This window comes from Sebastes umbrosus, chromosome 7 (genome assembly GCF_015220745.1).
Source record: "Sebastes umbrosus isolate fSebUmb1 chromosome 7, fSebUmb1.pri, whole genome shotgun sequence".
Lineage (NCBI taxonomy): Eukaryota > Metazoa > Chordata > Actinopteri > Perciformes > Sebastidae > Sebastes > Sebastes umbrosus.
In genome coordinates this window covers 18309264-18333773 of record NC_051275.1, presented here as the reverse complement: position 1 = coordinate 18333773, position 24510 = coordinate 18309264, and the positions used below count along the sequence as shown (strand labels likewise).

At 42.1% G+C, this 24510-nt stretch overlaps 1 protein-coding gene across 1 annotated transcript in view; it reads left to right on the top strand.

Annotated features, from left to right (window-relative positions):
• Positions 1 to 24510, top strand: part of LOC119491617 (zonadhesin) — a 47538-nt gene that overhangs the window by 20033 nt on the left and 2995 nt on the right. Inside the window, exons 35-77 of the mRNA XM_037775764.1 lie at positions 498 to 713; positions 2147 to 2325; positions 2636 to 2738; positions 2829 to 2987; positions 3144 to 3306; positions 3654 to 3757; positions 3858 to 4037; positions 4120 to 4341; positions 4715 to 4894; positions 5035 to 5226; positions 5786 to 5935; positions 6074 to 6177; positions 6938 to 7140; positions 8551 to 8771; positions 8897 to 9043; positions 9167 to 9331; positions 9750 to 9901; positions 10396 to 10564; positions 10764 to 10872; positions 11264 to 11400; positions 12222 to 12347; positions 12992 to 13171; positions 13863 to 14087; positions 14208 to 14334; positions 14507 to 14706; positions 14816 to 15028; positions 15518 to 15663; positions 16226 to 16353; positions 16531 to 16675; positions 18094 to 18226; positions 18381 to 18524; positions 18613 to 18739; positions 18835 to 19046; positions 19137 to 19299; positions 19511 to 19599; positions 22000 to 22160; positions 22297 to 22411; positions 23039 to 23235; positions 23322 to 23355; positions 23431 to 23577; positions 23670 to 23999; positions 24171 to 24268; positions 24354 to 24460. Coding sequence (XP_037631692.1) covers positions 498 to 713; positions 2147 to 2325; positions 2636 to 2738; positions 2829 to 2987; positions 3144 to 3306; positions 3654 to 3757; positions 3858 to 4037; positions 4120 to 4341; positions 4715 to 4894; positions 5035 to 5226; positions 5786 to 5935; positions 6074 to 6177; positions 6938 to 7140; positions 8551 to 8771; positions 8897 to 9043; positions 9167 to 9331; positions 9750 to 9901; positions 10396 to 10564; positions 10764 to 10872; positions 11264 to 11400; positions 12222 to 12347; positions 12992 to 13171; positions 13863 to 14087; positions 14208 to 14334; positions 14507 to 14706; positions 14816 to 15028; positions 15518 to 15663; positions 16226 to 16353; positions 16531 to 16675; positions 18094 to 18226; positions 18381 to 18524; positions 18613 to 18739; positions 18835 to 19046; positions 19137 to 19299; positions 19511 to 19599; positions 22000 to 22160; positions 22297 to 22411; positions 23039 to 23235; positions 23322 to 23355; positions 23431 to 23577; positions 23670 to 23999; positions 24171 to 24268; positions 24354 to 24460 — 6802 coding nt within the window. The remainder of the gene's footprint in view (positions 1 to 497; positions 714 to 2146; positions 2326 to 2635; positions 2739 to 2828; positions 2988 to 3143; positions 3307 to 3653; positions 3758 to 3857; positions 4038 to 4119; positions 4342 to 4714; positions 4895 to 5034; positions 5227 to 5785; positions 5936 to 6073; positions 6178 to 6937; positions 7141 to 8550; positions 8772 to 8896; positions 9044 to 9166; positions 9332 to 9749; positions 9902 to 10395; positions 10565 to 10763; positions 10873 to 11263; positions 11401 to 12221; positions 12348 to 12991; positions 13172 to 13862; positions 14088 to 14207; positions 14335 to 14506; positions 14707 to 14815; positions 15029 to 15517; positions 15664 to 16225; positions 16354 to 16530; positions 16676 to 18093; positions 18227 to 18380; positions 18525 to 18612; positions 18740 to 18834; positions 19047 to 19136; positions 19300 to 19510; positions 19600 to 21999; positions 22161 to 22296; positions 22412 to 23038; positions 23236 to 23321; positions 23356 to 23430; positions 23578 to 23669; positions 24000 to 24170; positions 24269 to 24353; positions 24461 to 24510) is intronic.

Sequence of the window (24510 nt, the reverse complement as noted above, 5' to 3'; positions counted from 1 at the left end):
TTTTATTTCATCATTAGTTTTAATAACATGTCAAGAATTGCAGAAAAGGCTTTGATACAGTAACTCTGTGAAAAGCAGCACAAGATAAATGCTGATGGTTATTCAAATAGAGTACCTCCCGCACATGGATCTCACTCTTGACGGTTATAATTGCCCTATATGAAGACCTGAAAGGCTAAATGTTGGAGTTAGACCTCCCTCTTAAGCAGCTGCAGATGGTTGGGTGATGGTGTGCATAAATCAGTCGTACTAAAATAACCGCTGATGTCAGACCAGCAAGGAGCAGATTTAAATTCTGGCAGCAAAGTAATTACTGCTCCCTGGAACAAAAAAAAAAAATGATGTGTTAACTGTAAAAGAAGCAGAAAATAAGAGTTTAAGAAAATCCTCCATCTCTAGAGGGAGTATGTTCTTAAGAAAAGTAATCCTCCTGATTGGACTTTTGTTTCCGCTGAAGTTCTTTTGTTTCAGTGATACTTTTTGTGGCTATTTTTCAGGTTTCTATTGTCCTATGGGCTCTTCCTACCCCCAGCCTTGTGAGGCTGGCTCTTACTGTAACCAGACTGGTGGAGATGCCCCAGCAGGGCCCTGTGCTGCAGGATATCACTGCCCCAAAGGCTCTTTAAACCCCCATGCCACCCCTTGCCCCACCGGACACTACTGCCCCACTGGAACTCCTCTTCCTCTGCCCTGTCCTGTTGGGACCATGAAAAGTGAGATATGCTCTTTTGTAACATAGCTGTAATTGTTAGATCGATTCATCTAATAATCCAACCAATTTAAAGGAACAGTGTATAACATTTTGGGGATCTATTAGCTGAAATGGAATATAATATTCATAACTATGTTTTAGTGTATAATCACCTGAAACTAAGAATTGTTGAGTTTTCCTTAGCTTAGAATGAGTCCTTCATATCTACATAGAGAGCGGGTCCTCTTCGCCTCCTCCGCCATGTTGCTCTGCCATGTTTCTACAGTAGCCCAGAATGGACAAACCAAACAGTCAGGTTTTACGTTACCTGAACTCCGACATGCTTGTGAAACATGAGCCGCAGAGTGCAAAAGTAGTGTTACTATGGTAAGGATGACTTCTGAGCGAGGCGAATGGCCTTGGTCCTGGAACCGTTGCGGAGTGAGCGGAGGGGTACTCACTTGGTTGCAATCTGCAACCACACCACTAGATGCCGCTAAATCCCACACACTGTACCTTTTAATGATCAAAAGAAAACTGTGTGCTCGATGTATTTTCTCTTTCTTTGAAAAGAGAGACAATTAATTTTTAAATTCCAATTCAAATCAGCAATCCCTCGCCCTTTTTATGCCTCCGCGCCGGCGACAACCTTGGCCGGGGCATTATGTTTTTGGGTTCTTCATCCGTCAACGTCCACTTGGACTAAAGGATGAACTGACTCGATTTTGGTGGTTAAAGGTCACTGTGACCTCACAAAACACACTTTTGGCCATAACTCAAGAATTCATATTCTAATTTATGACAATTTCCCACAAATGTCTAAGAGGATAAAATGCTGTAGTGATGACATTTTGGACAGACATGGATGTAAACTGCAACTTGACTGGTTGGCGGAGACATTCAACCATGAGGCGGTAATTATAGTTCGCTCATGAATTAATGATGAATGAGTAATGAGACGCAATACTAAACTGAGAAATACAACACCTACAGTAATCCTCTTTGCTGCACACTTTGTCAGTTGTTCCCGCTAATGTCCTTACATGAACTGACGTCTATCTTTGCAGTTCAGTGATGCGGAGGAATATGAAAACTGCCATTGAAGCTTTTTTGCTCTCCCTTGGGCGCCTATGAATAATTTCAATCACAAAGTGGTTTAATTGTGTAATTGTATTCTTGTCTCGCGGCGGACAACTAGAATCCTATTAAAATGTGCTGTAGCTCCTTTGTGTGATGAATTAGAAGCTGATTAGGGAATATGTTTGTACTTTACAGCAAATTATCATTATCTATTTTAATGCTTTCATTATGCCCATTTAGTTTGTCAACAAACACTGTGTACACATGGAGAAGAATATACTGTAGATACAACACCAAATAGTTCAAGACTTTTTAAAGTTCGTCAATTTATGAATGAATTTCCAATTGATATGCATATTGTGTGCAATCCATCAGGCTCCCTCGGTGGGTCTACAGTGGAGGCTTGCCAGCAGTGTCCTCCAGGTCACTACTGCCACCAGAGAGGAACGGCTGAGCCAAGTGGCCAGTGTGCAGAAGGCTACTACTGTCCTGAGGGACAGAGCTCTGAGAGACCACAACAACATGTCTGCTCTGTGGGACACTGTTGTGAGAAGGTCAGCCATCCAGTATTAGTCTTCAAGCTATTGTCTGTCACCACTGCTGAATATTGTATGTGATGTCTCTGCATGAGGCTTCCTCCTCAGCTGTGGTTTTTATTCCGTCCTGACAAGTGCATCACTGCATATAAGTAAATTGATGTTTTCTTCTTCTTCTTCTTCTTGTTTTGCTTGACTTTCTCAGCCTTCTTGCTGTGTAGCGTCTGTCTCAGTCTCCACTGTAATTGCTGCGCCGTGGTTATGCCTAATTATGTATGTTATTCTCCAGATATAAATTCTAATAAAGTCAATTTAATGGTTGCTCCAGGGCAGTGTCAGACAGACTGCCTGCCTCCCAGGCAGCTACCAGCCCAGACAAGGCCAGGGCAGCTGTGAGACATGTCCCGCTGGCTTCTATTGTCCAGATCAAGGTAAAGCTGATCGATGGACAAGTTGCTGTATAAATGTAACTAACATTTTGATTAACTAGAGTTTCATTCTGTACCGTACCTGCACTTCAGGAATGAGCCTTCCACTTCAATGTGACAGAGGGTTTTATTGTCCCAGCGGATCAGCGAATCAACATCCCTGTCCAGCAGGAACCTACGCAAACACGTCAGGACTGGTTGAGGAATGGCAGTGCTCCCCTTGTGATCCCGGGATGTACTGCAAAGGAACAGGTACAATGCATCCACTCCTCTGTCCCTATTAGTTACTTGTTATGTCTGTCTCTCAGATATCTATCTGGCAGACAGCCGCAGTATAAATATAGTGATGTATTCCTGAAACAGCTGGAGGCACTAAAAACTTTGCTTGAATGATATGTTTTATATAAGGGAGGACTTTCCCCAGTGGGCCATGTGCTGCAGGGTTTGTTTGCGTTGGCGGAGCCTCTGAATCTATACCACTCGACAGTCTGACTGGATTCCCGTGTCCTCTCGGCTTCTTCTGCTCTGTGGGGACTTCTGTATCGAAACCATGCCCGAAAGGAACCTTCAGGTGCATATTCTGCAATATCTCTTAATGCTTAATAATTTCCCTTATAGTTTTAATTACCACAAACCACACTATTTATAAGATTTAATAGAATTTGAACTCTAAACTTACTTTTATACTACAGTATTTCAGTACATGATGATGAGGCATTGTTCTCTATGTATCTAGTAGTAGTATTTGAAATTTTGAAGATGTGATCAAATCCACAGACATTGATGATGAGCCATGTTCAACTTAATGCTTTGCCGGTGTAAAATATAACGGTGTGATGAAGCTTAGCAATTATTATCCAAATTACATGAAATCACTTGACTTGCTACAGCTGTTTAAAGTTTATAGTTTTTTGACAGTGAGCAGAGCGAGCTTGTGGATGAGTCTCAGTGTCGTAGCTGCCGTCCTGGCTCCTACTGTTCAGAGACCGGCCTCTCTGCAGTCTCGGGACCCTGCCTGCCAGGTCAGCAATAACACTGAGAGTTTGTGTCGGTGTGATGCATAATCCTACTTGATATAAAAGACTAGCTTTTCAAGCATTTTATTGAAGTGTTTTTCCCCAGGTTTCTACTGTCTGGAGGGATCCCAGACTGCTACTCCAATGTCAAGTGTATCTGGAGGTGTTTGTCCAGCAGGTTACTACTGCGCCGAGGGCAGCAGTATACCCTCGCCATGCCCAGCTGGCTCTTACCAAAATGAGACTGGAGGAAAAGGCAAAGATTACTGCAAAACATGCCCTCTTGGTAAGACTGACTTTTATTTATACTGTAGAAATGCCTTCGACCTCTCTGAAGATGTCCTCACTGTTTGAATGTCTTTTGCCAGGCTGGTTCCAGGATTTATCAGGCCAGAAAGAGTGTAATCCTTGTCCTCCCGGGTTCCACTGCCAGTACCCGAGTAGCAGCCCCACCAGGGGGAGCTCCACTGGAGTCTCCAGCCCTCTGCCCTGTCCTGCTGGCTACATCTGTCCCAGGGAGAGTCCAGACAGTCAGCCTCTTCCCTGCCCCAAAGGCACCTACAGCCCCAGCCACGGCCTCACCACCACAGGTAAAAAACCCAGAACCTTTGTGAAAGAAGAGACCAAGTGGGATTATCTTGATTTGACTGATATGGGGAGTAAATTAAGTTTTGTGGAGTAACTCTCGAGGGCTTCAGTGAAATCTGATTTTCCTTTTAGACTGGAGAAATAATTTCAGACGAGGTTATCGGAACAGTCTACAATAAAATAAAATTGTTTCAAGACTCGTGAAACAAAGTTTTTTTTTCTGGAAATGATCATCCTTGATTTAGTTTGCTTTTACCACATTGACACCGCTAGCAGCATGCAACCATCTCAGAGACATGATGATTGATCCCCCCTGGCAGGTAACTTGTTTTGCTGTTTGGACTGAAGGCAACGCTGTCAATCTGTGTTTGGCAGGTGAGTGCCTAGTGTGTCCAGCGGGTCAGTTTTGTGGATCTGAAGGTTTGGTTGAGCCTTCAGGACCGTGTGCCGCTGGGTTTCTTTGCCTGACGGGTGCCACAGTGCCGAACCCGACTGATAACAGAACTGGATCTCTCTGTCCACCTGGGATTTTCTGCCAACAGGGGCAAAGAGCAGGTAGATGGAATAAGAGATAACCTAAAATGAATGTTTAGGTTTCTCAGTAAGTTTCCATTTTTTAATGCACTTTCAATTTGATGGATTTTAAAGATAATATCCTCCATTCGAACATGTTGTTTCCCCGTTTTGTGCCCTAGGTGATTGCTGGGCAGGGTTTTATTGCGACTGGGGCTCTAGCGGAGCAGATAAGACTCTGTGCCCAGCTGGTTTCTTTTGCCCCAGAGGGACACCAATCCCCATGCCTTGTCCTGCAGGAACATTTAGCTCTGAAACAGGCAACACACTTCAAGACAACTGCACCACCTGTGCCCGTGGCTACTACTGTCAAGGTGGGAAACATAGATTGTCTAACAATTATCTTCAGCAAGAGCTTTTTTCTATATTCAACAATCACACCGAGAGGAATTCATAGGGGGTTTGAGATTGTAATTTCCAGGACTAGTCACATTAGATTAGCATGCAGTGCAGCCACAGGACAGGTTTTAATAAGGGACACAGCTATGATCAGAGACAAGTTGAAAGGACATAAATCATTGCCTAGCAAAGTGCAGAATCTTTACAAGCCCATATGTTCACTTTTTAATTAAAAGCAACACATTCACATTAATTCTTTGGGGATTGTCCAAAGACACTCTGGGAAGCACATGGTTTTACTGATTGAAGCAGATCTCAAACATCTTGAGGTAAAATAGGGACAGCTAATGGAAGTTACACCTCTCTTTATCTCAGCTAATCTAACTGATTTTACAGTGTTAGAGTGCGTTTCTTTAATTATGCAGCTGCATTTTTTCAAAGTTAAAGACGTTCTCAATTTGTGAAATCGTGTTTCATTTGATTGGTCTCATCGGATATCATCTGTGTTTATTAATTCTTCTTGTTGCGGCTCAGTTGAAGGTACTGTACAGCCCGCACTGTGTCCCGTTGGATACTTCTGTCCTCCAGGACTGACTCTAGGACTGGAGTTCCCCTGCCCACCCGGCACTGTGCAAAGCCAGCTCGGAGCCTCCAGTCCTGATGCCTGCCTGCCCTGCCCTGCTGGTGTGGAAAGGATTAGTGTTTTATTCTACATCATCATAACCTAACCCTTAAAAAAACTCCTTGTGCACAGTCAAGTCTGTCTGTGTTGTATGTGAAATATTCATGATGATTACTTTATTCTGTCGGTGTTTCCTGCAGGAATGTTCTGCTCTCAGCCTGGTCTGTCACAGCCAACGGGACTCTGTGAGGCAGGATACTACTGTCCTGCTGGATCAACCAGCCCTAACTCTTCTGAGTATCAGGTGTTGTTATTGTTCTCTGTTGCCTCTACTGGTCTGTCACTAGTAATGTTGGTCAGTAGGTTGTTGTTCCCTGAGGAAGATTCATAATGATATGGGTGACCTTTCATCTAATGAAACATAAAAAAAAAAATCGAAATTGCCTAAGCACTTTCATGCTCCCTATTTTCCATGTTTCACCCAGTTTTTTGCTCATTATCTCTTTTCTAACAGCACCATTAGCTGAAATATCAACTATGTACATGAGATGTAAAAAAATGGCTGCATTTACATTTCATTAGCTATGGTTATGGATGGTTCCTTGATGATGAATCACTTTTCCTCTAGCTTTATACTATCAAGCTTAAATTTCCACTAGCACACAAGAAATATTCAAATCAAACTGAGAGCTTACCAGGAGATTTTACTGAACACATTTCTGCTCTCTATTTTAGTCGCTCCATAACCTTTTTTCAATATACCCCCTAGGGCAGAAATGTCATGCACAACATTTTACATAATGCGTAATGATCACATGATCCTTCCACATCACATTTTTAGTCTCATTCCTCACAAGACTCTAAGATTATCGTGTTCATTCACGCACTTTTGTATTGTGGGGTATAATAAACAGTTCAGCCTCAAGAGAGCCTCAGGGCATCAGTCGACTTTAAGATGCATGCAAGCAATGCATACTTGACAGTAATATGTTTTCCGTAATGCCATTAAAAAGTACAAATGTTATTGCGATTGTAATGTTTTAATTTGTTCTCCTGTTTCTCAGAGGAATTCTACCAGAAGCCTCCGTTGTCCTTCTGGGCATTACTGCCCCTCTGGCACTGGCTATCCTCTTCCCTGCCCAACAGGCTCTCTCTCTGTCTCCCGAGCACTGAAGGGAGTTGACGGATGCCCACCGTGCCCCCCTGGACTGTTTTGTGACAGGCCTGCAATAGCAGAGCTCTCAGATGCTCTCCCATGTCATGCTGGGTAAAAACTTTTCCTTTTCTGCTTTTTCAGTTTCAAATCTCGCCACACACAGTCTTGTTTTGTTGTTGTCGCCAATAATGGTTATTATTGTTCTCTTACATTAACTGTTTCATTTAACCTGAAGAGAATTCAAGAAAATAGTTTGTTTTTTAAAAATGAAAACTATCTTTCCCAGTCTTACTCTCCTGCTTTCAGTCCCTCCCTGATGTCTACCGCAAAGTAAATTAGTTTGGGATTTATGTGTAGGATTTAAACATGGATTCAAGGCACCACTCCAATATGCCTGCAAGATATCCGGTGTTCAAAAATCAATTGCGAGGCAGCATGCACATAAACTACAAAATCAGACAGATAATTGAGGACGGCAGATGGCTTTTACATGAGTGTCTGTTGAGTGTCAGCAGGAAAGGGAGCAGGTGTCTTCAGCAGGATAAGATACACACTTGAAACGCTTTGCTATCTGTTGCATTGGGTTGCAGATATGCTCTGCAATAAATACTCAAAGATAAAAACCCACCTTAAAGCACCCGTAGCACTTCTGCTGTTTATTTCTACTCCGTTTATAAGCTGTAAATAAAAAGATCTGAGAAGAATTTAAGCAGAACTAAAATTCAGTGCAATTACAAGATATTTGGGCCTTAAAACATTATTTTTATTGACATAAATCACTGACTGCAACACCTACAGCAGCAGCTGATGATGCTTATTTCTGAATAATTTGAACTTAAGTATAATTATATAACGGTAATGGTAACTGTATTAGGATTAAATACTGTATGGTATATTTCAAACTGTTCAAATTGTCAGTACTTGCATTCTTGGGAGTATTTATTACTAGATGATTACTATGTCTAACTAGTTAGACTTTCATTCAATTCAATTTGATTGATTAAGTAATTTTTGAATGAAGTGAACTCTCCTCAATGAAAATAATTTCATTGTCAAATGTATCAAATCAGGTTGTCTAAATACAGTCAAACATAGTCATAATAATATAATTATAAACTTCATTTATAAAGTGCTTTTCAAAATAAAGTTACAAAGAGATTTACATGGTTGAACCAGGATTGAAACATTCCAGGACTTTAGGAAAAAATAAAATCAGGCAAATAAGACATTTTATAATAAGGCTTTTTTTTTAAAGATACGTTTTGAGAAGTGATTTAAAAGATGTCACTAATTCTGCAACCTGGATTGTTGCCCATTGACAATCTGCCTCACAAAGTACATTTTGGGGCACATCCTGAGGCCTGTCCTCTAGCCGAGAACATTAAATACCATCGCAATACTGAAATCCTCTCCAAAAACTGTAAATGATATTCCCTCACTGACAGATTACTTAACCTCACTAATGGCTGCTTTTGGCAATATTTGTGATATGAGGTTTGTTTTCCTTGTTTTTGCCTTCAGGTATGTGTGTCTGGGTGGCAGCTCCAGTCCCAGCCCGTCTGATGGTTCCCATGGCTACCTCTGCCCCGCCGGCTATAGCTGTCCTGTTGGCTCAGCAAGTGAGCTGCCCTGTGAGCCTGGCACTTACAGTCCTACCCCCGGAGCAGCCCGCTGTATAATATGCCCCCAAGGGTCCATGTGTTCCTCCTCAGCCACTCAAGAGCCCTCTGTCTGCCCAGCTGGTGAGGATGGTGAAACTAAACTTTGAATCTACAGTAAAAAATCAGATCACTTACCCTTTAACGTATAGCAGCAATACTGTCCAGTGGTCAAATGAACCAATATTTAATAAGTGCTCTCTTCTCAGGTCATTTTTGTCCTGCTGGGACATCCCTGCCTCAGCTCTGCCCTTTAGGGACATTCAGCAACCAGACAGGAGCTTTTTCTCTCTCTGCCTGCTCACCCTGTCCTTCTGGAGCGTACTGTAGCTCACATGGAGCCTCAGCACCACAAGGTGACCACACACACAAAGATATATGGTGACACATTATTTTAGCCTTTTAGCAAAATGAACACACCCTTATACTAGTCAAACCATTTAGTAGCAAAGACAAAAATTGATTGTGTTTTTGTCTAGGTTCTTGTTTGCAGGGTTATTTCTGTCAAGGTGGAGCCATGGAGCCAACACCGCAGAGCTCTGACAACTCCCCCAGGAACGGCCCTTGCCCCGTGGGTCACTACTGTTCAGCAGGGTGCCTCTCCCCAATCCCATGCCCTCTTGGCAGTGTTCGCAACACCACCGGTACACCTACTGCTTACACTCATTAGGATAAGATAAGATAAGATACAGAGAAATTTGTCTTGGGCTCCAAGCCACTGCATCACACAACATACCAAAGTCACAATGTACATAGATCATAGATCATACAGCATACATACGCTCATGCATGAATGTGCACATATTAAGTGTAAGACAGTAGTTCTTTAAAATAATAAAAGGTAATAAAAGACAGTAGTTTCAAATTCCAAAACCAGGTACAATCATACCAGATTGAAATGGCATTTTTCCTGTTAGTCACACCATTGTGTGATGTATTGAATAATTTGATATCAATATCATCTCTTTAATTAGGAGCTTTGATTTGCATTTGAAAGAGGTGCTGATGGGATCTCTTGTTATCTGCTTGTATGATCTGCATCACTGTTATCTGTTTTCATAGGAGGGGTGTCCATGGAGAGCTGCTCTGCATGTCCTGCTGGTCACTACTGCTCCACTGAGGGTCTGGCCCAGCCCACTGGCCCCTGTGCTACTGGTTTCTACTGCCCTTTTGACTTCTCTTCATCCACTCCATACGCCTTCCTCTGTCCCAAGGTTATTCATGTACTATCTAATTATTTTCTCTCTGTATTCTCTCTCTTCCACTGAATGCCCTTGCCTCTCCTTCCCCCTCTTCTATTGTTCTTATTGTTTTTCTAACAGTATCTCTTCCCGGAGAAGCTTGAGCCATGTTGGATAAGGGATAATGTACAGCAAGCTGTTCATTGTTGTGAAATAAATCCCGACAGGGCGATGTGGTTTATTTCAATAATCCACTAGATGTACATTATCCCACTTATTACACGGCTATTTACTTTAGAAATCAATAATTTGACAAAAACATGATCCGCCCAAGTCCGACATTAGAACTGCGTCCATAGCAACGGTCTGTTATACATAGCAACGGTCTGCTATAAAGAAATAACAGACCTTAGAACGCCCTGATTGACCAGTCAAAATCGAGTATTCAACAAAGCAGTGTGTTATAAATATTTTAAATGTCCTGCTGCATTGAATACCACCCCTTTTTCATTTCCATTGTCTCCTAGGGTCACTACTGTCCAGAAGGCTCTGCCCTGGCCTTGCCTTGTCCCACAGGGGAGTACCAGCCGAACCCGGGCTCAGATAGCTGCATCCCGTGCCGACCTGGGTTCTACTGTGAGGAGGCCATAGTGGGAGATCCCTGGCCCTGCCCACCACACTCATTCTGCCCTGCAGGTATTCTAAAGGGACAATTTTGACTACAAGGGATGGGAACTTTAATTTTAATTTATATGTAACCTTATAAACCGTCCCAAGGAATACAAAAACACAACAAAAAAATGCCTCTTTTAGTGTAAACTGTATTCTTTTGTAGTAATAACTATGTAATAAATCACACTGTCAGCCTCCGCTCTACTGCATCTTTTCTTTCCAGGCACAATGGTGCCTCAGCCCTGTCCTAATGGAACATACACGCATTCAAACCAGGGAGGGCTACAAGAAGAGAGAGAGTGTTTACCGTGCCCTTCAGGGAGGTTCTGCAGGTATACACAGGATGCATCACAGCCCCAGTGTGTGCATGCACAAGCTCTCAAATGTCTCACATTCACATACATACACACACAGACACATGCACATCCTGTACATATACGTATACACAGACAGACACATGCTCAAAGGCAAACATCCATCTGTGCTCTGATTATTCTCACAATTAGCAGAATGCAGGAGTATATCATGTTGAGGAGTCATGGCTCACTGAACAGCCAAATTAACACCTTAATATGCATGAATATAATAAATGTAGATATGGATACGGGAGGTGAACATGTTAGAAACAATGTAATTATCATTCTATTTGCCTAATGAAGCATACACTTAGTGTCCTCTAAATGTTATTGTGCGTACATGTGTTTCTCTGTATATTTTCCTCAGGGCCGGTAGGATCCAGGGTGTGTGTGCTGCGGGCTATCTTTGTGTTTCTGGGAGTGCAGATTTCACCCCTCAGGGACCAATGTCTAATCTGACCCAGTGCCAGTGGGGCATGCAGTGTGCTGGACCATGTCCTCCAGGTACTGTAGAACTAATCCCTTTTTAACTATATAAAAATGTGATAAACAATGATAAAAGTATTAATCCTATAACCCTGTTTTTATTACTGAAACAGCATACAACCATAGTGCTGTTGTAGGTTTCAAGACCCCCAATGCTGTAATTTATGGCTATAAGTGATGTAATGCAAACGAACTCCAAGTCGCCTCACATCTGTGTAGAAAAAGATGCCACCCTAAAGAGGCCCAAAACAGGGAATCTGTCTCTGACATAATGTATGGCAGGGGAGGCACCTACGATATGTTGATTAGTGGATACTTTGACAGAGACCAGTAAAAACTAAGGATTCGAAGATATATTGCTTGGATAAGTTCTTTGATCTAGTATATATGGGTTCGTATTTGGAGCCCGCGAGCAGTCGCGTTCCGGATCGGCTCGGGTTTGATTGTGTTTTTGTCTGCCGATTTTAAAACACAATAAAACTCTATTGTCTTGCACCATCCTTGTACAGCATCAAGTGATTCATTTGAGTATCCTGTGTTGACTTTCTGACACCATTAATATTGAACATTGAAGAACATTGAACTGGGATCTCAGCCATTCCAGGCCCAAGGCTTGAGATTTCCAGACTCAACAGTACAATGCATCAATTCTTAAAGAAAACAACAACAACCTAAACACTACCAATAATTCATATTTGTATTTTTATACATAGATTGTCATACTTAAATTCTTTGACATTTGAGATTAGTTCTCTTCAACTTGAAGAGTTAATCAATGTTTTCTTTAAATATTTATTTAAAATAAATTGTTAATGCCTGTAAGTATTTTTTTATTCCAGGTTTCTACTGTCCTGAGGGCACAGAGGAGGCTGAGTTGTGTCCTGCAAATACCGTCAGAAGCTCCCCAGGAGGTGCCAGCCTACAGGACTGCTTACCCTGCCCACCTCAGTACTGGTGTAAACCTGGTATGAGCTGATAATGCTCTTTATGTTTTGAGTAGTTGGAAGTGTTTTTGTAGATACAGTAAATAGGTTTGCGAGGTAAAAAAGCAGGATAAAGTTGTAATTATGAAGAGGCCTTTTTTTTGGACAAATTGTTTTTGAGAAGTGATGAATAGGACCGTCTGAGTCGGAGACACTGATTAAAACAAATCAAAGCAGGAAGAACATTACATAGTTTGGACCTCTGGCATTAAAATAAGGTATTTTTTTTCTTTGGCCTACATGTAGATGAGCAGTTTTCAATCCTGATGCTTAGGAAGCAGCATACTGCTTCCTTGCTTTCCTACCAGGTAGTTAATTGAAGTAATTGTGTGTCTCATGTGTAAAGTGAGTATAAGTAGATGCCAGCAGGATCCTGGGACTACAGCTAAAACCACAGGCTTAGAATTGGAAAGAGCCAGAAGAGCCCTGCCTTGAGAGTTATAACTGAGCCTGTGATCATGAAGGGTTAACAGGTTCAAAATGTAGCCGGGGGGGCTACAAGTGCTTCAGTGATCAATAAAATATTGAGATAGATTCCTCAACTGATAAGCAGGAGTGTAACAAATGTGGCATAAAACAATCTCACCATGAAAATATCTGAAACCTTTTTTTTTGTTTGTTTGCAGGAGACCCAGTCCTTCACCTGTGTCCTGCTGCACATTACTGTGATGGTCTGCCTGGCAGTGACTTCGACGGAGGGACAGGACCCAGGCCGTGTCCGCTGTATACCTATCGATCTTCTGCTGGAGCAGGCAGCAAGGGTGACTGCCTGCCCTGCCCTCCTGGTTCACACTGTAACAGCACAGGTGGGACACACTGCATCCCACACAACAGACTACAACCACTTATTAAACAGATTAAAATTACAAACACAAATATCAGATTCCTTTATTTCTTTTAGTAAAAGTGTTTTTTTCCCCCCTTTTTCATTCTACTTCATTCTGTTCCTGCTGTATAATGAAGTGTAAAATGCGCCGTAATAGTCCTCTCTCTGGCGGGTTTGAATTTGCATTTGTAAGGACAGATGAAAGAAAATTACCTTTCTAGGTTGTATTTATTTCGCTATGTTCGTACATTATTATACCATTGCCTGAGTCTGTGCCTCAGATAAGAGTGAAGGAGGTATAATGTGATTGAACATTTAAAACTTGTGATACCTGAGGCTATAGTAATGACTGAGTGGTGGATTTACAAAGAAAGAGCCTTTTTCTAATCTCCCTCAAAAAATGCTCAAAATTATTTCAAATTGAAATCATAGTGTTATCGACAGTAGTTGTTGATTCCCAGCAGATGGTCTCCCTCCCTCTGGTTCTTTGTACGCATAAATAAAGGCTTCTTAAAATTATAAGTAGTAAAGAACTTCACGTGTGTTGGAGTCATGAGCTCAATGGTCGAGGTGTTTTTCATTTAAGGTCTCGCTCAATGTGTGTGGTTGACGATGCGGCAAATGTATTTCTATTTTGGTTTATAGTGTGTGAAGTGATGATGATTTTCCAGGGCTTACAGACTACTCCAACAGTCCCTGCCCTCCTGGTTTCTGGTGCAGTGGGTCCGGACCCCCCATCCTCTGCCCCGCAGGCACCAAGAGGCCCCTTCCTGGAGCTGCTGCACTCAGCCAGTGTGAGCCCTGTGCAGGAGGAACCTTCTGCCCAGATCCTCGAGCTACAGGGAAGCCCAACGTAGAGGGAATCCCCTGCAGGGCCTCTTATCAATGCCCCTTGGGTAGGTTCATCAACACAGTTTATAATGTAAGCATTGCACATTATATTCTGTATGATATCTTTCTCCCTAAAGACAGTAATGCAGTTCTGCACAGTAATGAGTTTTTTGCTCATAATCCAGGTGCAGTCTCAGAGAGGCTGTGCAGAGCTGGCTCATACTGTGGACCTCAGACTGCTGAGCCTCAAGTCTGTCCTGAAGGGTATTTTTGTCCTGAGGGATCCCATTCCTACCACACCCCCAAACAACTGTGAGTGCACGAAAGGTCCAATATCCTGAAACCGTGGCATGCAAACAGTCGAGATTGACATGGAAATGAGAGGCGTTAACTGTTGAAATGGTGAAAGCTTAATAGAGTTGGACTGATTCTACATGGCGTGGGTTAAAGCTTTTATAAATAACCCTGTCACTATGCCCCACAGCTGTCCGTTTCCCTACCACTGCCCAGCCAACAGCTCTTCCATGAAGTCCTGCAAAGGGGGTTCAATGCCTGTCAACACCAGCGGGCTCAGAGGATCCAAAAGCAGCTGTTGTCGTATGTGCGAGGGCGGCACCTATCGTCCGTACCTCTCCCCCATCCCACAATGCCTTGCATGTCCATCAGGATACTTTTGCCCCCCAGGTCCTCTGCTGACCACAACACGTCATTCCAGATCTCAATTTATGTGTAAAATATATGTTATTTCATGCCTAACTCCAAATGAAGTGTGCATTTGTTTTTAATTCAACAGGTTCAGACTACTACAAAAGTAACTCCTGCCCTGTTGGGTATGTCTGTCCCATGGAATCCACCCAACCAACACCCTGCCCCCCTGGCTCCTTTGGTAACCTCCCTCGTGCTGAATCAATGGGTGACTGTCACCCATGTCCAGCTGGCACCTTCAACCACCTGCCTGCTCAGAAGGCCTGCTTTCCCTGTGGAAGCTCCTCCACCTCAACAGCAGGTTAAATCCTATCAAATGTTTCTAGATAAATCAGAACAAATAATAGGGCGGCACGGTGGTGCAGTGGCTAGCACTGTCGCCTCATAGCAAGAGGGTTCCACCTTCGAACCCAGCTCGGCCCCTTCTGTGTGGCGTTTGCATGTTCTCCCCATGTTACTCTAGGTTTTGTCCAGGTTCTCCGGCTTCCTCCCACAGTTAGGTTAGGTTAAGTTGACTCTTAATTGCCCGTAGGTGTGAATGTGAGCGTGAATGGTTGTCTGTCTCTCGGTGATAGTCTGGCGAGCCCTCCAGGGTGTACCTGGATTGGCTGGGATTGGCTCCAGCCCCTCCGCGACCCTGAATAGGATAAGCGGTAACAGATAATGGATGGATGGATGAACAAATAATATGTTTATTTTTATCATTTTTAAGTTACTGTTTTGTTGTTCATCAACACGGGGAAATTCTGTTAATCTTATTGGTGTGCCGTGTCACATCTGTTTTCCTCAGGTTCTCCTTCTTGTACCTGTATCGGTAAGAATCGTGCATTCCAGCCCTCGGATGGTTCGTGTTTGTGCAGAACCGGTTTCATCTTCTACAATGAACTGGATTTCAAAAGCTCTGCCTCTGACAGTGAACTGGACTGCCAGCCTGAGGTCAGTAGCATATAGTTGCCATCAATTACTGTATCAAATGTCCACAGTGTTTCCCATCTTTGGATAGTCAACCCAAATATATTCACTTCCATCCAAAATGTTTTTTTTTTCTTTTTGGTGTTTGAATTTGTATTTTTTTCTTTTAAAAAGTTTTATGGAAATGCAATCGAAGGTGTGTGGATTGATTGAAAGTCTGCCAGACAGTTGTGTTCTTGTGCAAATGTATTGACTGGAAAAATTCCTTCAAGGTAAAATTGTAAAAGGAGAGGTTGATTAACAGCCCGTCCTCAAGTGTTTTGTGTTGCAGTCTCCCGGAAGCATATCAACAACTTCTGCACCATGAATAAATTATCAACCAGTGGAAAACACCGGCTCGATGTTTGGCGAGGATTTTACTTTATATTGTTTTTTTCAGAAGATTTTGAAGTCTATATGAGACTGAGATGGAGAAAATACTCTTGTGCTGGTTTCCAATCAAGAATGATGTAATGACCAGCAAGCTCTGTGTGTTTGAAGTCCTTTTAGATGTATATATACGTGTGTGTGTTTGTGTGTGTGTCAGGCGAACAGACGATGTGCCACGGGACAGGTACGTCTGGCAGCATCCAGAGAGTGTGTGTCACCTTCCCTCCACTCCTGTAATATCACCTGTGGACGACATGGAGGAACTCTGGATGTGGAGATGGGCATGTGAGTCTCACTTACACTTTTCAGTTCAACTTCAAAATACTTTGCACAGTCAATAAATGACCGTGTAAAAACTACTAAAGTTAGAAGAAATTAATTATCATCTTTAAGTAGTAAATAACCTGCAATGCTGTGTGTCTTTCTGTCTCTTGTCCTATCTGCCTGATCCTGACGCCCTAGCTGCCAGTGTGAGCGATACGTGTCTGCTGAAGAGCTCTGCAACACTTCCTGCCTCTCCAGACTACCTCAGCTCTCTGCCCAGCTCTCGCCAGATGGCCACCTGCTGCTCAGCCTCAGAGAAAGAGACAAGATGGTCTGGGCCAGGGTAAGGGAGCGGTGACAGGGCCATTGACAAACTGATGATTGGCCATACCTTACAACATAATGGATTCCTTATTTACCTTATACTTACTTATGAGTATTTATTAAATGTGTGTACGAATGAGTGGAAGGATTTTTGGAAGCTGCTACTACCAGATAAAAATAAGCACACATCTAATATTAGTATTGTACTGATGCAGCCTTCAGACTGTAGGGTCCAGCTAGATCGGTTAGTTGGCGGAAAGCTCGGCGCAGCATTTATCAGGGTCTCGGCAGGACACCTGGAAAAATGTTGCAGCTGCACATTTGTCGATTACATTGCATGACGGCGAAATAATGACCTCCTCTCTCCACGCAGGAAAATGTATTTAGCAGTTCAACAAAATAGTCTGTCTCATAATTTTAGGATAGTTGCATCACCTATGAATGTGCATCTTTTGTGCACACTGTGTTTAGTTCTGTTTAGAGATATAGCAGCCATTACTTTTATCATTTTTCTTCTGTCTTTTTCTCCAGTACAGGACATTTATCTACACTTCAAACTATTTTGTGTTTAAAACATAACTATTGCTTTACCATAATCTACATGTTTAGCCATGGAAAACACTATTTAAATGTGTATAATACAATTTAAAACAGATATCAATGCTCTAGGGCTGACCCGAATGCTTTGAAGCTTTGACCGTTACCATGGTATTCAACCTCCAAATCACTATTCGAATGCTTTGTTTTCCAGATTCTTTGAGATTTTGTTTTTTATATAAGTATGTAATAATGTATAAATCCCAAAATAGCCCACAAAATAAGCAATAATCCCACAACATTATTCATTATTCGTATCGAACATTAATTATTATGAGTTATTCTCAGACGGATATCGTTGTTTGTAGAGGTGTGTGTGTGTGTACAGTAGTGCGTCAGCTGCACTGTCGGCGGCACAGAAGAACATGTCATCCTGTCGTGCCACGCTGCTCCGCGAAGCTTCGAATACCTACGAATATTTCTCACCGAAGCTTCGAAGCTCAAAAATGGTATTCGGGCAGCCTTACAATGCACAAATTGTACAACAACAACAAAGCCTCTTATGCCACTGTGTATACCAAATTCAGTAATCAGAAAAATATACTATATGTTATGTATATAATTAATGTAGTGTGAAGGTACCCTGGTGTGTTTACTCATTATGCATTTGTGTCTCTGTAATGATGCACAATATGCCATAGCTGTTCTTTATAGTTCTCCAATATGGTGAAAACACTCAAACCTTCAGTGCATCGTCTTTAATGCAAATGGATGCCTCGAGAAGGCCTCTCAAAATTAGCTATCGATACCTTGTCATTTTATTTCTTGAATTTATGTATCATGCTGTTGTATCGTGCCGCAGTAGCAGTTCTTATTGAGCTTGTATGTGTTTACTTCCAGACTGTAATGAACATTTTAGGACCAGATATCCACGCAAGGAGTATTGGTAAAATCCATTTGGTCCAGTTCGACCCTGAAGGGGTGTTTGGTTGGATTCCCACACAGAGAGAGCTCATCAATCAGTTTCTGTCAGGTGACTGGCCTTAACTTGTCGTATTGATTCGTTTTATTTGTCTAATGTCTTTAATCAAGCCATTTGATTTCTGTATCCAGTATCATTTTAAAGGAAATAGTTCAACATTTAACTTGATTGTCTAAATCGTGAGCACCGTTTTACCTCTACTCAGAACCAATAGAACTCCTAAATAAAAGACCCAGAAGGAGGAGAGACACTGAAGACGATGATGCTGTCCTTCCTCGTATCCCCAACCCCGTCGTCTGTCTGTCCTCTGGGGACATGCTCATTTTCCATCTCACCATCAACCACACTGGTACTTTCATGTTGTTTTTTTATATCATGACATTGTAATTTATTTTTGTTTCAAACACAGTAATCTTGCTCTAACTTTCTTAATATAGACCGCCGCCTCAGCCACTTCCCAGTGTATCAGAAAGACCACCTGTTTAACAGTAACCCCAGCTGGGACTTTGGTGCCTTCAGACGTCTGCAGATACTCATGAAGCAGACAAACTTCAACTCTACAAGGTAGTGTTGAGTCCACACTGCAGGTAGAGCCTCAAGCGTTTTAAATCACATTTTGTAACCACATCAAATGTCTCTGTTCCTCTCCTTTATCTCAGGTTTGCACATGTGTTTTCAGAAGCAGGGAAGTATGTGTTTGTTGACAGTGCTGTCCCAGAGTGGAGTATGGTGGTGGTGGTCAGTGAGGAGGGTACAGAGTGTGACCCTCGGGCCTCCGTCTTTCAGCCCATGACCCCGGCACAGCTGGTCAGATATGGGATTGTTAAGCAGCACAGACTCAATCTTCTACCTGACTGGGGAGTGATAGCAGGTGTGTATCCTTACTGTTTATCTACTCAACATTTTATCATGCAGGCACATGGCTGTAATGGGTTTGCTTGCATTTTATCACCGTGTGTAGGGATCCTGAGTCTGCTGCTGGTTGTAGTTGTGGTTTTGACCACCACAGTGCTGGTTCTGCGACCTGGCAAAGCAAAACTTGTCTCACAGTGGAGGACTAAGCCAAAGTGGCGCAGCCTTGGGGAGCCCTTCTGTCCAGTGGATTGTGTTTGCAGTGGAGACAGGTCTGTTGGCTTGACCTCTGATGATGTGTTGTATCCATCAGGACACTGATGTTGGAATGTTCTAGTAGTATACTCAGTATACTATGTATGTACTCTATGATGATATATGCTGAAAGTCAGCCTCCTCTCTGTCTCATTGTTCTTGTCAACCTCTCCGTATAAACCATGTAAAATTACATAAAAAATGTGTGGCTTTGTATTTGTGTTTCAGCACAGTTGTCCCAAGCCTTGGTGGCTTCCTAGGCAGCAGGGGTGTAGGAGAGGGAGCAGAAGCTGAGGAGCCTGCTGTTTCAAAAGGAGGTAGGCTCATTGTTTATTACCCTGTGCTCCAGATCAAACCCCTTTTAAAAAGTTTAGTAGCAGGTGGAGTGCACAGTGAGTTTGCTGAGTTGTTAAGAGAAGATAAAACTTTTATTCATCCGGAGGGACATTGCTGTGCAGCAGTTGCAATAAAAAGTGGGAAGAATGCAAATATAAAGAGTGCAAAAATAAAGATAATGTCGTGCCGCCACCCCTATTTATTAAAGGGCAGACGAGGTGGTTTGGCACCGGAAAACTTTTAAAAGGGATGTTGAAGAACTAAGCAGGAGTAGTGCAAATTGGCATTTATTACTGAAACAAAGGGCAAAAATGAAACCTGGTAATTTCAATAAAAGCGAATAATGACCATAGCATTAATAAAAGATCTCTAAGTTACGTCTGACACCTCAATCCATCTAGGAGACCCATACATACCAATGAGTACACTAAATAGAACAGAATGTCATTTACTGCAGAACTACCTTACCAATCTTCCTACATCGTAACAGGCCCTGCCCCTCTCTGCTAAGACGACATAATGAGGCAAACCTGTTTGCACTTTCCTTGATTGAGCTGCTGAGTCTCACCATCCGAGTCAGATCAACAACAGAAATCATAAAAACCCATAAAATAAACGAAACCAGTTTGTGTCATTTACACACCTTAATTGAAAATGTAGCAAATAAACTGCAACATTGGACTGAAATTAATAATTAAATAGACACAAGATAATGTTGGGTGTCATAGCCTGACTCAAAAGCTGTGACAAAATAGGGAGACCAGACGAGTGGGCTGCTAAGAAAAGTAATTTATTTGTAACAAAAGATAATCCAACCAATTTAACGTGTGAATCAGTACAACAGTAATGGAGTGCATGCATGTGGCAGTTTATGTGGATAACAAAACACAAAGAAACCACAAGCCATTGTCATGCCTGCTGGGAGTCTCCCACATAGAGAGACTGCAGGAGGACGGAGGTGTTTATAGGGCGGAGCACACCGGCTCAGGTGTAGCTCATACCGCTGACGACCCTCCATTCAGCACCTGCAACACAACAAGCAAAACATGTTGTCACATGGGCAACAGGACCTAGTCAAAAGGGAGAAAGACATCCTTTTCACAGATAACAATAACAATTGTTATAACAAAAAATCCCAAATATATACAATATATACATTGCCAAAATAAGGTTAACAGTATGGATCATAAAAATATAAATGGTAGGGATCAGTCTAGATGTGTTACATAGCTATATACATGTATGTACAGTATCAGATCTGAACTATAGAAAAGTACATGGTTAATACAGAAATCCTAGATTATTTTGTGAATTATATTCTATTGTATGCTGAAATGACCACAATTTGATCTGTCTGTCTACAGTTATATATATATATATATATATATATATATATATATATATATCACAACACAAGACTTAGGAGTCTACAGCCATGCTAGCAGCTCTGTGAGGCGCAGCTGTGCTTGAGCTAAATTCTAACGTTGGCATGCAAGTAGCATTAAACACGTACAAGTACAGATGAGGCTGATGGGAATCTCTTTAGTTTTGCAGGTGTTTAGGCACAAACCAAAGTACTGGACAAACTGAAATCTTGATCTGATGATGGCTTTAGATGAAAAGTCAGTCGGATTCATCCTGTGAGAACCATAAATGTCTGTATCAAATGTCATAGCAATCCATTGAATAGATGTTTCAGTCTGGACCAAAGTGGTGGACATACCGAACGACCGACAACCCATCCATAGAGCCATACCGCTACTCCTCTAGCATGGCTAAAAGAGTATACAGTATATGGGATTAACCCATCTGTTTTCATATATAATAATTTGGTCATAAATCAGTCATTGGAAATGTTTCCAAATGTCCAATTGTTCTTTATCTAGTCTGTGATAATTGTTTCTACCTAAATGACTTAAAAGGTAGAGTTGGCTTTAATGGTTTCCCACTTACTTCTTATTGCATTATTCATGCGGCGTGATAGGGCGTTTAAATGTCCATTGGCCTAGTCATTATGAAACCATAACGCATGACCAGGTAGCAGTTAACAGCCCATTCACCGTTTGATTGATGATGAAGAAAATAATGGCTAATATCACACTCTAATGACTCGTGCTGTTATCTCTGGCTCTCTAGTTAGCCTCTGCAATTTTAATTCAAGCACTTACCATCCATTGCGTGCTCCATCCGGACTGTCTGCAAAGCCAGAGATATTGAATTGTTATGGACCTTTTGATCTCAAGGTGCAGCCATTCATCAGGAGTGTATCTCCTCAGTTCTTTAGGATGACGTGATGATACTTTTTTCTCTTTTATTCCAGCCCATTTCTAACTTATTATATATATATATTTATATAATTGATATTTACTGCTCCCATTTAGGAAGTGTGTCAGGGCGCTTTGATTTGGAGGAGTTAAATGTGAAGACTCTGTATGACAAACTAGAGGACCAGAACCTGCACATCGCCTCACAACTGGCCCGACACCGCAAAGACACACAGGAGTTTTATAGAAACATTTGCCAACAGACTGAAACAGTCAAGGTGAGTTTTATGATAGTGAAGTGAAGGCATCAAATTGTTCCAAGGAAGAATTTGCCATTAGATATGTAATAATCAGGACTTGTGGTCCTCTCAAGTGTCACAAGAAAACTATGTAAACTTGCATATTTTCTTTCAGAACGTCTTTGACAATATGGATCATAAAAAACTGAGTCTTCTTAAGGACCTGCTAGTTAATAATGCAATGAGGGATAAACCATCTAACAGCAGTGCTGGAGAGAGAGATACACAAGGTAAAACTCAATGATGATGATGATATTGGATTGAATTGGAGAAACTGATCTTTTCAAAGCAAAGATACAATTTTTTTCTTATGAAGGAAAAAAGACGACAATGTCTAATCATAAAACCAAGATTATTAAATGAATAGTTTGTCATATTGGGAAGTACGCTTATTTGCTTTCTTGTCGAGAAGATTGATACCTCTTTCTCTGTATGATAAATAGCTTAGCACAAAGAACCAAGATGTAAAAACAACAATATGTGGTTTCACGGTGGGTTATGTGTGGATTAACCAAATAAGATATAACATGTTGAGGGATCTTTAGAGGTGCTGGAAGGTGCAACAAAGCTTTTATGCTGAGATAAGCTAACTGCCTGCTGGCGAATAAAGCGAATAAGCGTTTCCCAATATATCAGACTATTCCCTTGACAGTCTTATCACATTTTGTGCCTGAATATAGGATAACACAAGTGTTCAAGTACCTTCTTTGTATTCAAAGACTCATATCTACCTGTTGTACTCCTTAAATCACCAGTTGTTGTGCTTTGAGAGGCTGAAAACTCTGTCACATCTTTTATTAAATGCTTTTCTCTGAACTATTTCTTGCATGGGACTGAACATCTCCATCACCCTGCAGCTGAGGCCTCTATACCGTTACTTGGAGCTGTTCTCAGGTCAGTGGAAGCTCTCTTATGCAGGCTGACAGGAGAAGCTTGGCAGAACCAAGATTTGCCCGGTCCCCCATACTGTCATACTGGTCCTCATGATGCCAGGGAATGTGAGCCGCAAACTGGATACACACAGCCCAGCGACACCAACATGTGTTACACACAGGTACCGTAGTGGCATTTGTCGTGTTTGTAGCACATCTTGGAATAATTGAGCGGGGAATAATTTTGTCTTTCGAACTACGTCCACAGTTTTCATCAATGAATATGACCAAAGCAGAGCCGGGTAAGGAACAAATCTATACAAAGGTTTGTTGAATTTCCAAGAGCATCAGGATGTTGATGAATCTGTCTTCTTCAGTCCATCTACAGAGCACAGCTCCTTGTCTCAGTGACCACGACCTGTCCAAGCTGGTCAGCATATCTCCTCTATTCAAGACCCTGCAGGAGATCCAACAGTCTTTACAGAGCCTCACCACAGCTGAGTCGAATCAGCCTCTCCACAATGGTACAGAAAAAGCTTCAATGCAAGGCCTCGGAAAAGAGAAATTAAACTCATAATGAACTAATTACGGTAAATATGATTTCCATCTGTTTCAGCAGCTACAGAGCACCAGGGGAACCACAGTGGGCAACTTATCCCGACTGCCCTGGACAACCTCTCACCTCAACACTCGGCCGTTTTCCTGTTTGGTTGCCAGGTCATGCAGTTGCTTGCAAACTGCCCCTTGTTTCCGTCTGTGCTTCTGCTACTGGCCAAGTCAATCCCCGTTTCTTCATCTTCCTCTAATGAGGCTCTGCTGCCACATTGCTCAAGGGACTTTTATTTCGATGCAACCAATCAAATCCTTTATCTGTCAGAGGCAAAGCTTCAGCACGTGGGACATTTCATCGCAACTATTCTGCAGTCCATGGCCTACATAGCATCAGGTAATCGGAGAGATAGTTATAGAGGAGAGTCCTGAGACCCAATCTTGTGTCATTGTTTGGCAACAGTCGTGTAATACAGTCCAATAGCTCTGGCAATCATGTTTAAAAGCACAGAGTATGTAATCCTCTCTTGGAATCAATATGATATTTGTTTTTCTTCTTTTAATCCAGGATCTAAACCCCAGAGCTTTGTGCAAGCTCTCCATGAGGCCGTTTCAGCTTTGAGCCTTCAGCTGTTCAACTTTTCTTTCAAATGGAGCACAGCAGAGGTGAGTAAAGTGCTATTTAAGCCTCACACATCAGCCTCCCACTGCACCGGTAGGGGCAGATAACTTTTTATGATTTCTTTTACAGTCAATATGTGATGCTTCAGAGGGGCGGCACGGTGCATTAGTGGAGGAGTTTCTCAACATTAGAGTTCCCACTGAAGCGCAGTTCACTGAGCACCTATTAGCTAACAGGTTGGTGAGAAAAATAAAATCTGAGTATAGTATGCCCATTACACAAAATC